We start from the raw sequence: 15,967 nt of genomic DNA, 5'->3' as shown, positions 1-15,967 counted from the left end.
GTGATATGTTGTCATACACTAAAACAAAGGGACACCATTAACTCAAAAGCAAAATACTGCAGATGCTAGATATCGGGAAAAACAAAGAGAATGCTAGAAATATTCAGCAGATCAGGCAACATGCATAGAGAGAAACAGGAGTTAATGTTTCAGGTTGACAATCTGAGTTTTGATGAAAGGATCTGAAACGTTAACCCTGTTTTTCTGTTTCCTGAACAGTAAATAGTTACCAGCGTTTTCTGTTTTCCTACTGGTATGTATGTGTTACTCTTACATTTGCATGTACAGTAATAATTCAAGAATGCCTAAGTCCAATAATGAAAAACATTTTAGTTAGGATTTTCAAATCACTGTTCCCTAGATATTTTTTGTTTTTCATTGTGCAAAGAATAACAAGTGTCTGTGATTCTGTTACAATGCAGGAACACTTCCCGAATCAGGAGACCAAAGGTCTTAGTAGTTTATAAGCCCGAGTTAATACCTAGTTCACCATAGCTTAGAACGCTGAGCTACGTTTTAACAATTAAGATTTTAAATTTTTCGTGTGTGCATGTCTACAGTTGTTTTGCTGCAGAATGAGGTCTAGATTTAGTCACCACTCTTGAAAGGTTTTCCTTCCTGTCATTACTATGGTTGCTGAGTTTTTTTTTCTGCTACTTTGTAGAATCTTGCAGAGGAATGGGTTGTTTCACTGTGTTCTGTTACTCAACTAGTGCCATAATGGAGTGACGTGACTAGGTTAGAGACAAAATCCCTGGGGTGTGTTTGGGCATAACAAGTGAGACCCGTTCATAGAATGATTGAAATGTACAGGATGAAAGATGGCCATTTAGCCTATCATGCTTGTGCTGGCTTTTTGAAAGAGCAGTCCAAACAGAGTTATTCTTCTGCAGCTCTGCATGTTTTGACTTTTCAAATGTTTATCCAATTCACTTTGAAATTTTCCATTGAATCTGTCTCCACCATCCTTTCAGGCAGTCTTTCCTGATCATTAGTGTAAAAGATTAAAGTGCAATTTGCTTGAGGTATTTAAGATCATTTTTCTATGTTTATTCATGGGATTGTGTGTTGTCCGTAGGTAAGGCAGCATCTCCACAGGTGTTGCCTGATCTGTTGAGTATTTCTAGCATTCATTTGTTTTTATTTCAGATATCCAGCATCTGCAGTATTTTGCTTTTGCGTTAATGGAGTCCCTTTGTTTAAATGTGTGCCAGCATATCGGTACAGTGGCACGGTGGTTAGCACTGCTGCCTCACAGCACCAGGGACCCGGGTTCAATTCCAGCCTCAGGTGACTGTCTGTGTGGAGTTTGCACATTCTCCACTTGTCTGCATGGGTTTCCTCCGGGTGCTCCGGTTTCCTCCCACAGTCTGGAAGATGTGCGGGTTAGGTGGATTGGCCATGCTAAATTGCCCCTTAGTGTCAAGGGGATTAGCAAGGTAAATATGTGGGGTTACGGGGATTAGGCCTGGGTGGAATTGTTGAGGGTGCAGGCTTGATGGGCCAAATGGCTGCTTCCTGCACTGTAGGGATTCTATATCACAAACTTATGAAAGTGACTTCAACAGTATTCCATTTTCTACTAACGAGGTGGCACAGACTGCTAAATGCCTAACCACCCAGTTTCTGGTCATACCCACCTAGCTGATTGATTGATTAATTTATTTTAATTATTTTAAACTTGAAAAGATCAACATTTATTGTCCATCCCAAATTGCCCTCGGGAGGGTGGTGTTAAGCTACCTTACATGCACTGTTGCTGTCTGTGTGTAGTGCAGATAAATCCACGGTGCTTGCTTGGAAGGTAGTTCCAGAATTGTTACCAATAGTCTGTGAAGGAACTGCAATATAGTTCCAAATCAGAATGATGTCTGTCTTAAGAGCAATTGAAAGTTGGTGGTGTTCCCATGCATCTGTTGCCCTTGTTCTTCAAGTTGGAGGAGGTAGTGGGTTTTGGAAGGTGTTGTTGAAGGAGCCTTGACAAATTGCTGTAGTGCATCTTTGCAGTTGGTGTGCACAACTGCCTGCCACTGTAGGGAAGTGAATGTTTAAGCTGGTGGATGGGGTGTTGATCAATCAGGTTGCTTTGTTCTAGATGGTATTGAGCGTTTTAAGTGTTGTTGGTGCTGCACTAATCCAGGCAAATGGAGAGAATTCCATCACATTCCCGACTTCTGCCTTGTAGATGCTGGAATGTTAAAGGAGATGGTTTGATTCTCTCTTTTGAAGGTGGCCATTGTCAGGTTCTGTGTGGTGTGAATGTTTCTTGCCACTCCAGATCTGAAAGTTGTTGTAGGGAATTGATGGAGTAAATAGAACAAAACTTTTATCTGGAGGTGGGACTCCAGTGCAAGGATACACAACGTGAAAAGTAGAGCTAGGCATTGATGATCTGCATAAGTGGAGTTGAAATACAAATCAGCCATGATCTGGTTGGAAGGCAGCACAAGCCTGAGGGGTTGAATGGTTTACTTTTGTTCCTATGAGTTACATTTTCTAATCTTTTCTGTAGGAACTGTACGTGGCATATAACAGTATTTCAGATGTCAGTCCAGTGAGCATGCTGGAACAACTGGAAGTACTAGACCTGGAAGGGAACAACATTGATGATATTGTGCAGATCCACTATGTAGCTCTGTGCAGCAAGCTGAACACACTCACACTGGAGGGGAACCCTTTCTGCTCACAACAAAACCCAGGGTCCCCAGAGGTAAAAAAATGTAAATCCATGTTTTTGCTGTGTATGCTGTCATGATGCTTTCCATTTGACATTATTTATATAACACCAACAAAATAATCTTGTAAAACAGTTCATAATTGCAAGGGAACAGAATATTGTATAAATCAAACATTTTTGCTCTGTGATTTTTTTTGTCTTTTCAAATTGTGAGAGAATTTGAAAGACAGTAAGTACTTGATCTGTAGCCTCTCATGATGGGTGAAACCTTTTCACAGGGGAGTTTTGCATGTTTGAGATAATGTTGGACCTAACACTGTTTTATTCACAGCTTCTCATTTTGCAGTTGCTTTGCATAATGCAATTTGCAAGAATGCCTGCAAACTTTAGAATGAGATCAGCAGGAGCCATGAAAGGTATTTGTAAATAGGCCCTAATTAATTCTAACTGATTCGAAAGGAATTTTCTGATTTGATCAGCAAGCTTAACAAATCCAGATAAAGTGGGACACACCCTCATCATGCTGCCTTACCTGCGGTCATCTTGCCTATTAATTTCTCTTTTAATAAAAAAGAGGCTATTTATTTTGTCCTTTTTATAACACACACTGGTGGCTACTGGCCTCTGATCATTTTCCTTTCTACTACAGAGCAGAAAATGAAGCTGCACACTCTCATTAGCTCCAACCAGGCAGCTTGCAGTGTCACAAATGATTTATTGATTTTATGCTCTGTTTTAATGGGATGAATTTACCAGGCGAGAAGTGGGCAATAATTCTTCTCTGCCTCTTTTCTATTACCATAACTTGAATATTAAAATGGTGAAGTGAAAATAAATAAATTATTGATGTAACTGAAAATGTTGTCCATGCTGATGGTGACCTCTGTAGCAGTGCAGTCCTCTGGAGGACTGAGGGCAGGTTGGATTGCTTGTTTTTCTGTGGAAGTGGGAGAGTGTTGATCACAATATGTTGCTCAGCAGAGCTGCACACCAGCGACCGCCATGACTCAAACCTGCAATGCCAGAATAGTCAGGTAAGTATTAAAGTCTAACAAAAATGAAGGGATCCTTGACCTTCCTCCTAGGTGACCAGTGGTGTGCCTCAGGGGTCAGTGCTGGGACCACAACTTTTCACAATATACATTAACGATTTGGAGGAAGGAACTGAAGGCATTGTTGCTAAGTTTGCCGATGATACAAAGATATGTAGAGGGACAGGTAGTATTGAGGAAGCAGGGGGGCTGCAGAAGGACTTGGACAGGTTAGGAGAGTGAGTAAAGAAGTGGCAGATGGAATACAATGTGGAAAAGTGTGTGGCTATGCACTTTGGAAGGAGGAATGGAGGCATAGACTATTTTCTAAATGGGGAAATGCTTAGGAAATCAGAAGCACAAAGGGACTTGGGAGTAATTGTTCAAGATCCGCTTGAGGTTAACATGTAGGTTCAGTCAGCAGTTAGAAAGTCAAATGCAATGTTAGCATTCATGTCGAGAGGGCTAGAATACAAGAGCAGCTTTGGGCCCCATATCTAAGGAAGGATGTGCTGGCCTTGGAAAGGGTCTAGAGGAGGTTCACAAGAATGATCTTGTCGTACGAGGAACGGTTGAGGACTCTGGTCTGTATTCGTTGGAGTTTAGAAAGATGAGGAAGATCTTATTGAAACTTACAGGATATTGTGAGGCCTGGATAGAGTGGACGTGGAGAGGATGTTTCCACTTGTAGGAAAAATTAGAACCAGAGGGCACAACCTCAGGCTAAAAGGATGATCCTTTAAAACAGAGATGAGGAGGAATTTCTTCAGCCAGAGAGTGGTGAATCTGTGGAACTCTTTGCTGTAGAAGGCTGTGGAGAACAGGTCATTGAGTGTCTTTAAGACAGAAGATAGATAGGTTCTTGATTAATAAGGGGATCAGGGGTTATGGGGAAAAGGGGATGAGAAAAATATCAGCCATGATTGAATGGCGGAGCAGACTCGATGGGCCGAGTGGCCTAATTCTGCTCCTATGTCTTATTGCTCCTGTGTTTGATTCAGACTAATTTCCCCTGACTTTGCATTTGGACACAAGCAATTCCCAAATGCAGAACAAAGGTAAATTAATCACGTTGTGGTTGTTATTGCTCCTTTTTATCTGTGGTTAATATCAAAGCCTGGGGAGTGTGTGTGAAAAAAGTACAAGCAATTACACAGTCTTCTGATTTCTGAATAAACACAAGTCACCTCAACTCGGCTTTTTGTTGGATAGGCATAGTGAGCCATCGGAAGATATCTTTTTATAATTTCTTTATATTCTCAGCAATTTGATCGTCTCTGCTCTGCTCTCTAACTGGGTAAGCAGTCTGTGGGGACACTGGTTCTCCTCCAGTCCCTCACCTAAGCAATTACTTCATATCCCTGAGCTTCCATGGGAGTGTAATTGAAGAATTTTCTCATACCCTCTTTTTTAATCTTTAGATAATTATAATTCTCCACCTAGACCCATCACCACCTTATTGGTTTAAAGTCCTGTACGGAGTCCTATTTATCCTTCTGCTAAGACATTAGTCTGGTTCAGGTGGAGCTCCTTGCTGTCCCAGTACTGGTTCCAGTATCCCATGAAGTGGGATGCTTCCTCCTCACTCCAGTCTTGCAGTCATGCATTCTCTTCCCTGGTCTGATGGAGGAATGATGGAGGTTTTAGATTCTGGCATTCAAAGCCATGCAAAGCCAGAAATTAGTGAATGGTAAACCAGTGGGAGGAAATTGAGACACCAGGAGTTCTCTCTCATGCTTCAGTCACATCTGATGTCTACTGTTGGCACAGTCCTTGCTCTTCCTCAGAAAAAAGCAAAGGAGACAGAAGGACAGTGCATTTTGCTTTACCTTCCTGGGCCCAAAGAATTAATGTATCTCGAGGCTTGATTGGCTTTTTAAAAAATGTTTTTTGCGACATTTCTCTCTAGTTGTGAAACTTTCTCTAATCCAGTTCTTAATGTTGGACGGGCAGTTAGAGAGCAGCCATGAACTTGGCTGATTGAGGTGGTAAGAGGGAGATATGGGTATCATTGGCATACGTGTTCAGTCTGATCCGATACTTCCAGCTGATTGTTGCTATGGTTTAGCATGTAAATGAAAAAGAGGCTGAGACCTTGTGGGGGAAGGCAGAGGTGACTGTCCAGACCCCGAAGTAGGAGCTGTTGGAAGGATAAATTTTGGAAGGTCAGTGCTACTGATCAAGTTTTGCACAAATCCAGTATTGGGTGGAAAGTAACAGGCACACTTGCCTGGAAAAAATTAATCCTACACTTTCTGCAATGAAATATAGAGCTGGACTGATGACAACAGCTGTTAGAGGAAGATGAAAGCAGAGAGAGTTTGAGGGCGGCAAGGGACAATGAGTCAGGATGTTTGTGACTTGAACCAGTGCAGGTATAGGGCGCCTCTCTCCTCTTCCTCCTTGTATCGCATTTAACCATAGGAACAGAACATTGGTCCAAACAGCTCCATGCATTATAGGAACCTGCTCTCATGTCTCTTCATTTCACCCTCGTGTTTATCTAGCTTCCCCTTTAACAAATTGTAATTTTCCTCAATTGTTTCTTACGGTAATAAATTCCAAATTCTAACCATTTTCAGGGTCAAGATGTTTCTCCCGAATTCCTCTTTGGATTTATTGTTGACTTTTATATATTTATGACCTAACTTTGGACTCCCTGCAATTTGAAACACATTTTCTACATCTACCCTATTGAACCCTTTCATTATCTTAAAGATCTGTCAGGACGCCCCGTGTTCTATTTTCTGAAGAAAAGAGCCCAAGATTTATTTTCCTTCTACTTTCACAGTCTCTAGCTCTCCATCATGTCGTGGAGGAGAAGAAGTATTACAAGTTGGCTCAGTTGAATACAAGCAGCCATAATAGCAATGCTGACAAGCCATCTTCAATGAAACCCAGAAAATAAAAATGATTGGCAATTCAATGTTGACATGGTGATGAACATGGCTCCTCACTATTGAGAATCGTATAGGCCATGATTGATGGGATTCGTTGAAGGTCAAGCACTGCAGAATGTCTGCTATTAAAAGGATAGATATTTATACCCAGAGGAGGCAATGTGATAAAATTCTGCAGCTCCACTGAAGCTCACAGGGCCAGCAGGATTGACGGCATCGGGAAGGAATTATCTGATAAAATCTCACGTGAAACTAAGGTAGCCTGAGACTGCTTCAATGCAGACTCCAAACTTTCTTGTTTAGAAGCATTTACATTTTTAGTGCTGATCAGGATGTGACAATGGCATTTCTTTTTGTCAGTGACAGCAATGGGGAAAAAGTCAAGATAATATTTCCCTTCCCTATTTTGCCTTCTCCAAGTGGAGGGAGGTTTGAACCATGCTTTGCCATCTCTGTCAGTTCCCATTCATACAAATAGGGAAGAAAATTGAGAAGGAAGAACTGGAGGAGTCTCAGCCCTTGCACTTGTCCAAAGGGTTTAAGGTTCTTGTGCATATGTGAGCGAGAACAGGGACTGCAGATGTCATGAGCAAACTGACCATAGCATCCTGGTACAGGGAACCATTCAAATAGGGGAGGTAAAAATGAATGTGGCAGTAGTAGAAGACAGTATAGTTTGAGGGTATAGATACTGTTCTCTACAGCCAAGGGCATGAGTCCCAAAACTGTGTTACCTGCCCTTTGCCAAGGCTGAAGACATCTACTTAGGGCTGAAGAGGAACTTGGATTGGGAGGTTAAGAAACCAGTTGTTGTGTTCCATGTGGTTATCGATGACATAAGTAGGACTAGGGAAAGCTGTTCAGCTGGGGCGGATTTCAAATGGGGACTAATGGCGAACTGAATAGTAGAGAGGGTTTTAAACCAAACAGTATGGGGGAAGCTTCATTTGAGAGGAGATTTAGAAAGTTAACGAGAAAGGACAAGGCAATAATGTAATGTGATGATATGGGTAATGAGAACCAGAGTGTGCCAGGAAGATGCAGAGCATGTAAACGTAAGAGTGGTAGGGGGAAATGGTAAAAATAGAGAATTAAAGGATCTTTATCTTAATGCATGCAGCATTCATGGTAAGATGGACAAATTGAAAGCACAAATAGAAATAAATGGATATGATAGATAGCCATTACACAGACATGGTTCCAAAGTGACCAAGGCTGGGAAATTAATATTCAAGGGTATTTGACATTTCGTGAGGATAGGAGGAATGGAAAACAGTGTTGCCAAATTATCTTGTCTTGGAAGGTCAAGATGTTGGAGAGAGCTGGCAAGACATGATGGGCCAAATGATGACTGTATGTGCTGTAATCATTCTCTGTAGAATTTGTTTGGTTGGAGATAACGTTACGCTCCCCATAGAGGTGACTTTTAAAAAGAAAGGATCCCACAGATAGCCAAAAGAAACAGGAGTTCACTTTATCAGTTCTACTGTATCAAACCAACTAAAATCAACATAATTCAAACATCAATTAACAAGCAAAGAATATTTCAAATAAAAAGCTAAGTTTCAGTTTCAATAGTTTCTACAACAAAGATACATACACCCCACGTAGTTCCATGCACTCTCATTACTTCCCATAAAAATATGCCGTCACATTCCATCTCTCAGTCTTTCTAACTTGGTATCTGCTATGCAAAATCTTTCACTTCCCACTAAATTATTTTCAGCCTCAATTCACATTTATCAACAGGTATATTCCATCTGACGTCCCCTGGACATGGTTATGATTGACAAGGAGCATGTTTACGAACCCCTGTCACTCTGGTCATGACAGTCCTGATGGCACAGAATCCCCAGAAACTTGCTTTTCCATTGACTTTAAATGGTCTAATGAGCTTTGACAACACTGAAGCAGCAGCAATGGGTCTTGTCCCATTGACAAGCCCTTATCCTTCCTGTTGTCAATTAACTGATTTTTTCCAACTGTATAACACACAGTTACTGCTCTATTCTCAGAGACCTGCTTCCACACATATATTTGTTCAAAGACTGCCAAACAGAAAACCATTCCATTTGGAGAGAACCTTGCTTTTCACCTTTTTACATAGATTGTCAGTACGTTCTGAACTGCTAAACAAAAAACACAGGCTGATCTAACCCCACAGCAATTAGCTTTATATTTACTCTTTGCTTCGTGGCTGTTCATCCCCATGGCAACCATGAGCATTTCTTGGAACCTAATGATGTCATAATCAGGAAACCAATTAAATCCATTTCACAATAATCCCCAATTCACCATGGTCTTAAAGGGACAGGCATAAAAGAAAATACCGGCTTTTCCAGCACATGGATAATTACAGTAAGAATAGCAAGAGAAATAAGTCACTGGTGGAAGTAATTTATAAGCCTCCTAACTGTAGCTACACTACCCTACAACTGCAAAGTTGGGCCGAGAGGTGGCGGATGGAGTTTAATGCGGAGAAGTGTGAGGTAATTCACTTTGGTAGGAATAACAGATGTGTTGAGTATAGGGCTAACGGGAGGACTTTGAATAGTGTGGAGGAGCAGAGGGATCTAGGTGTATGTGTGCATAGATCCCTGAAAGTTGGGAATCAAGTAGATAAGGTTGTTAAGAAGGCATATGGTGTCTTGGCGTTTATTGGTAGGGGGATTGAATTTAGGAGTCGTAGCGTTATGTTGCAACTGTACACAACTCTGGTGCGGCCGCACTTGGAGTACTGTGTGCAGTTCTGGTCCCCACATTACAGGAAGGATGTGGAGGCTTTGGAGAGGGTGCAGAGGAGGTTTACCAGGATGTTGCCTGGTATGGAGGGGAGATCCTATGAGGAGAGGCTGAGGGATTTGGGATTGTTTTCGCTGGAAAGGCGGCGGCTAAGAGGGGATCTTATTGAAACATATAAGATGATTAGAGGTTTAGATAGGGTGGATAGTGATAGCCTTTTTCCTCTGATGGAGAAATCCAGCACGAGGGGGCATGGCTTTAAATTGAGGGGGGGTAGTTATAGAACCGATGTCAGGGGTAGGTTCTTTACCCAGAGGGTGGTGAGGGATTGGAATGCCCTGCCAGCATCAGTAGTAAATGCGCCTAGTTTGGGGGCGTTTAAGAGATCCGTAGATAGGTTCATGGACGAAAAGAAATTGGTTTAGGTTGGAGGGTCACAGTTTTTTTTTTTTTTTTAACTGGTCGGTGCAACATCGTGGGCCGAAGGGCCTGTTCTGCGCTGTAATGTTCTATGTTCTATGTTCTACACTGTAGGACAGAGTATAAATCATGAAGTAATGGTGCTTTTTAAGAAAGATACTGAAATAATCATGGGCAATTTTAGTCTTTATATAGCCTGGACAAATCAAATTGAAAAAGGCAGCCTGAAATAAGAATTCAGATGTATTTGAGGCAGTTTCTTAGAACAATACCAACCCAGGTATCAGGCTATTTTAGACCTGGTCACATGCAATGAGACAGGATGAATTGATAATTTCATAGTAAAGGAACGTTTAGGCAAGAGTGATTGTAACATGCTAGAATTTCACATTCAGTTTGAGGGTGAGAAACTTTGGTCTGAAACTCGTGTTTCAAACTTAAATATTTACAAAGGTATGAAGATCAATTTGACTAAAGTAAACTTGGAAAATAGGTTAAAGGATAAAACAGTAGATGTGCAGTGACAGACAATAAAGGAGATATCTCTTAATTTTCAACAAAGGTATATTTCATTGAAAAAAAAGACTATAGAAAGGATAAATCATTGATTAACTAAGAAAGTTATGTTTGGTATCAAATTGAAAGGAAATGGATACAATGCTACAAAGATTAATGGTAGACCAGAGGATTGGGAACAATTTAGAAACTAGCAAAGGATGACTAAATGGCTTAGATCAGTGTCTGTGCAGAGTTTGCACGTTCTCCCTGTGTCTGCATGGGTTTCCTCCGGGTGCTCCAGTTTCCTCCCACAGTACAAAAGATATGCTGGTTAGGTGCATTGGTCAGGCTAAATTCTCCCTCGGTTTACCCGAACAGGCACCAGAGTGTGGCGACTAGGGGATTTTCACAGTAACTTCATTGCAGTGTTAATGTAAGCCAATTTGTGACACTAATAAATAATATTTTAAAAAATTAATAGAGGAAGAAATTAGAATGTGAAAGTGAACGAGCAAGAAATATAAAACAAACAGTAAGTAAGAGCTTCTACAAGTATATAAAAAGAGAGTAGCTAAAGTGAACTTTGGTCCCTTAGAGGGTGAGGAATTAATAATGGGAAACAAGGAAATGGCAGAGACTTTGAACAAATATTTTGTATCTGTTTTTAAGGTAGAAGGCACAAATAGCATCCTGATAATAATAGGAGAAAATCCTATGGCCAACATCCTAAGATCTTAAAAGAAATAGCTGCAGAGATAGTGGATGCATTGGTTGTAATCTTCCAAAATTCCCTAGATATCGGAAAGGTCCCAGTGAATTGGAAAACTGCAAATGTAGTACCCTGATTCAAGAAAGAGAGATATAAAGCAGGAAACCATTGGCCAGTTACCCTGACATCAGCACTCGGACAGTACTAGAATCCTTTAATGTGGAAGTGGTAGCAGGAAACTGAGAAAAATCATACTTTCAAGCAGAATCAGCATGTCTTCATTACATACGATAAGGAAGGAAAAACTAGAGCTTTTCCTTGGAAAAGTTCAAGGCAATCAGGCAGAGCCAACATGCTTTTGTGAAAGGGAAATCATGTTTAACCAATTTATTGGAGTTCTTTAAGGAGTTGCATGTGCTGTAGATAAAGGGGAGCCAGTGGATGTACTGTACTTAGGTTTCCAGAAGGCAGTTGATAAGGTGCCACATCAAAGGCATAAAATAAAAGCTCATGGTGTAGGAGGCAACAATTTGGCATGGATTGAAGATTTGCCTAGCTAACATGAAACAGTTGGCACTCGCGTTTAGAAGTTTAGAACTACAGTTCGCCCTTCGCCGCAACAGGTCCACAGCAGACTCCATCTCCCTGGCCCTACATTCAACCCTGGAACACCTTTTTAACAAAGACACCTATGTCAGGCTCCTATTTATTAACCACAGCTCAGCCTTCAACACCATTATTCCTACAAAACTCATCTTCAAACTCCATAACCTGAAGCTCGGCTTCTCCCTCTGCGACTGGATCCTAGACTTCCTAACCCACAGACCGCAATCATAAGGATAGGCAACAACATCTCCTCCACAATCATCCTCAACACCAGTGCCCCACAAGGCTGTGTCCTCAGCCCCTTACTATACTCTTTATACACCTATGACTGTATGGCCAAATTCCCGTCCAACTTGATTTTCAAGTTTGCTGATGACACCACCGTAGTGGATCGGATCGCAAACAATGATGAGACAGAGTCCAGGAAAGAGATAGAGAATCTGGTGAACTGGTGCAACAACAATAATTTCTCCCTCAATGTCAACAAAACAAAGGAGCTAATCTTCGACTTCAGGAAGCGTAACAGAGGACATGCATGCCCCTGTCTACCTCAACAGGAACAAAGTGGAAATGGTCGTGAACTTCAAATTTCTAGATGTCCAGATCACCAACAACCTGTCCTGGTTCCTCCATGCCGACACTATAGTTAAGAAAGCCCACCAACACCTCTACTTTCTCAGGAGGCTAAGGAAATTTGGCATGTCTGCTACGACTCTCACCAACTTTTACAGATGCACCATAGAAAACATTCTTTCTGTTTGTATCACAGCTTGGTATGGCTGCTGCTTTGCTCAAGACCGCAAGAAATTACAAAGGGTCGTGAACAAAGCCCAGTCCATTACGCAAACCAGCCTCCCATCCATTGACACAGTCTACACTACCCGCTGCCTAGGAAAAGCAGCCAGCATAATCAAGGACCCCACGCACCCCGGACATACGCTCTTCCACCTTCTTCCATCAGGAAAAAAATACAAAACTCTGAGGACACATACCAACCGACTCAAGAACAGCTTCTTTCCTGCTGCCGTAAGACTTTTGAAAGGACCTACCTCATATTAAGTTGATCTTTCTCTACACCCTAGCTATGGTTGTAACAATATATATATATATTGCACTCTCTCCTTTCCTTCTCTATAATAAGTAGTCTCACAACACCAGGTTAAAGTCCAACAGGTTGGACTTTAAACCTGTTGGACTTTAACCTGGTGCTGTGAGACTACTTACTGTGCCTACCCCAGTCCAACGCCGGCAACTCCACATCATTTCTACTTTATACAGTATGCTTTGTCTGTATAGAGCGCAAGAAATAATACTTCTCACTGTATACTAATAATGTGACAATAATAAATCAAATCAAAGAAGAGTGTGAAACAACTTGATCAAAAGCTTTAAGATCCTGGGGGTTATTGACAGGGTGGATGTGGAGAGGATGTTTCCTCTTGTCAGAGAATCTAGCTCTAGGGATCACTTTTTAAAAATAAGGGATAACTGATTTAAGACAGTGGTGAGGAGAATTTTTCTCTCTTGAGGGTTGAGAGTTTCTGGAACTCTGTTCCATAAAAGGCAATGGAAGCAGATTCTTTGAACATTTTTAAGACAGAGCTAGATAGATTCTTGATTAACAAGATGGTGAAAGGTGATCAGGGTTGGCAGGAATATGGGGTTGAAGTTACTGGAGGATCAGCTGTGATCTTGTTGATTGGTTGTTGATTGCGAGGGATAACTCAGATATCAGAGGGACGTTTTTTTACACAGAGTGGTGGGGGCCTGGAATGCGCTGCCAAGTAGGGTGGTGGAGGCAGACATGCTGGCATCGTTTAAGACTTATCTGGATAGTCACATGAGCAGTCTGGGAATGGAGGGATACAAACGAATTGTCTAGTTGGACCAATGAGCGGCACAGGCTTGGAGGGCCGAAGGGCCTGTTTCCTGTGCTGTACTGTTCTTTGTTCTTGATTAATTCTGTTCTTTGGTAAAGTAGGTTCAAGGGGCCAAATGGCCCACTCCTGCTACTCGTTTGTATGTTCGTACCTGCTGTCGGCTGGCATCTTGGAGAATAATGTGGCGATGCCGGCGTTGGACTGGGGTAAGCACTATAAGAAGTCTCACAACACTAGGTTAAAGTCCAACAGGTTTATTTGGTAGCACAAGCCACAAGCTTTCAGAGTGTTGCTCCTTAATCAGGTGAGTCACCTGATGAAGGAGCAGCACTCTGAAAGCTTGTGGCTTGTGCTACCAAATAAACCTGTTGGACTTTAACCTGGTGTTGTGAGACTTCTTACTGATCTTGGAGAATAAGCAGGACTATGATCAGGTCAGCAATATTTTGCAGTTACCTGTGGCTTTCAGCAGCTGGGTGAATATTATCTTCCATCATAAATAGCTAAACAGTTCTGAATAAAGTCAACCTCTGCAGCAGTCCAAATTCAACATTTTGAAGTACACCAATTATCACTAGAATGCGGAGGGACTCTATCTTCAACAGCACCTTCCAACCCATAATCTCCACTACCTAGCATTAAAAGGACAGCAGATACAGGTTATTATGACCAGCTCCAAGTGCAGTTCCCCAAAAGTTGCTGATCCAGTAGAGACTCCTCAATTTGTCATCATCCGGCTGGGATACCCCAGATTGTTACAAGCCTAGTTGAAGGTGGGTGATCGGCTCTGTGTCTTTATTCAACCCACTCTCTGCTGGTAGCAACAAGGTTTAATCTAACTAGGTTCCTTTTTCTTGGATACTTTTTCCAGACCCAACGGTTATGTTTAAAAAGGAGCCAAATTAACTAGGCTTTCTTGAGTTAAGATCGTGTAAGTTTATTAATTACTAAAAAGGTAATGAGAAATGGTAAAACACAAGCATCTACATCCATACGGATTAGAAGTAAGAATTCAGTCCAATAGTAACTAAATATAAATAAAAAATTATGCAGAACAGTACTTGAGTTGAGAGGAGTAGATGATGAAGCATTGCAGCCATTGCGATTCCAGTGTAGTTGACTTCTACAGGTGAGTAGATGATTCTTCAATTCAGGTTTTCAGCGGTTTGGTAGAGAGATATGAGTGCCTTTTTTCCAGCTGCGATCCTTCTTTGCTGGCTGGTTGGCTACCACAGTCAGAGAGAGAGGTTTTTAGATATTCCTGCAAGTTCACATATTTCCAAGGGCACTTCTTCTGGTACTGTATCACACATCTTCAGTGTGGAAAATTTCCAGCTGCTTTTCCTCGCAGCACACACACACACACACACACACACTAGCAGAACTGATGCAGGCATGTAGGCAAGCAAGCAAGCTTTTTAAGTCCCTTGTTTGTGTTTTCCAACAGATCCAGAATCCACTCGTCGGCCTAGGTAGGCAATTATACCCAGGGATGTTTAAGTGAGATAGCCATTATGCTCTTTTGTCTTTACTGGAGATGGTAATCTGTCTTTCAATGCTTTTAGAAATTTTTGTCTGAAAACACAGGGAAGGGTTCCAATGTCCCATCGAGAAACACCCTGCAGTTATTCCTGTTGGTGCCTAACTGTATATTCTCACCCATTTTACATGGAAATATATTGCTATCTATTCACTGTCACTAAGTCAAAAACCTGGAAGTCCCTCCCTCACAGCACTGTGGGTGTACCTACACCACATGGACTGCAGCAGTTCGGATAGGCAGCTCACTAGCACCTTTTCAAGGACAATTAGGGGTGGGCAATAAAGCTGTTCTTGCCAACAAAGCCAACATCCTGTGAATGAATATAAAAGTTCTCCCCCCACTAAGAGAAATGTGTAATGGAGAAGGGAAACAGTTCTGCTATCACTGATCCTTGCACACTTTGTCCACCTGCTGGAATGATTAGACCCATTACTGAAATAGGACAGGACAATAGAATCTCCTAGCTGCAACTTCTCAGTTGCCCACCCTCTCCTGCACTGTCACTGGCTGGCTGTTTCCTATCTGCTGAATGTAAATACTGTGGGATTGTGGGGCCTGGCCTTCCACCTTATGTTCCCAGCTCCTGCATCACTATTGTTAGCATTGTTTCCAAAGACAGCCTGGTGAATGTGGTGTTAGCTGTGACCAGTGGTGAACATGATCCTGATGGACTCCAATGGAGGAAAGGGCCTCAATAGGGGCAGGAGTAGACAATGTGGCCCTTTAAGCCTGCTCCACCATTCAGTACGACCATGGCTGATCTTGGGCATTGACTTCACTTCACTGCCCTTTCCCCATATCCCTTAATTGCCTGAGGGACCAAATACTGTCTATTCCAGCCTTAAATGTATTCAACGATGAAGCATCCACAACTCTCTAGGGTAGATAATTATAAGATTCAAAATCCTTTCAGTGAAATAATTTCCCCTTTTCCCAGTCGTAAATGATCAGCCACTTATCC

The 15,967-nt window shown here is 41.8% G+C and overlaps 1 protein-coding gene across 1 annotated transcript in view; it reads left to right on the top strand.

Moving 5' to 3' along the window:
• lrrc56 (leucine rich repeat containing 56) overlaps positions 1 to 15,967 on the top strand; it is a 150,535-nt gene that overhangs the window by 80,437 nt on the left and 54,131 nt on the right. Inside the window, exon 6 of the mRNA XM_078221293.1 lies at positions 2,513 to 2,710. Coding sequence (XP_078077419.1) covers positions 2,513 to 2,710 — 198 coding nt within the window. The remainder of the gene's footprint in view (positions 1 to 2,512; positions 2,711 to 15,967) is intronic.

This window comes from Mustelus asterias, chromosome 9 (assembly GCF_964213995.1).
Source record: "Mustelus asterias chromosome 9, sMusAst1.hap1.1, whole genome shotgun sequence".
NCBI classification, from domain to species: domain Eukaryota; kingdom Metazoa; phylum Chordata; class Chondrichthyes; order Carcharhiniformes; family Triakidae; genus Mustelus; species Mustelus asterias.
The sequence above is the reverse complement of the archived record's forward strand: the minus strand, read 5'-3'. Positions and strand labels throughout refer to the sequence as shown.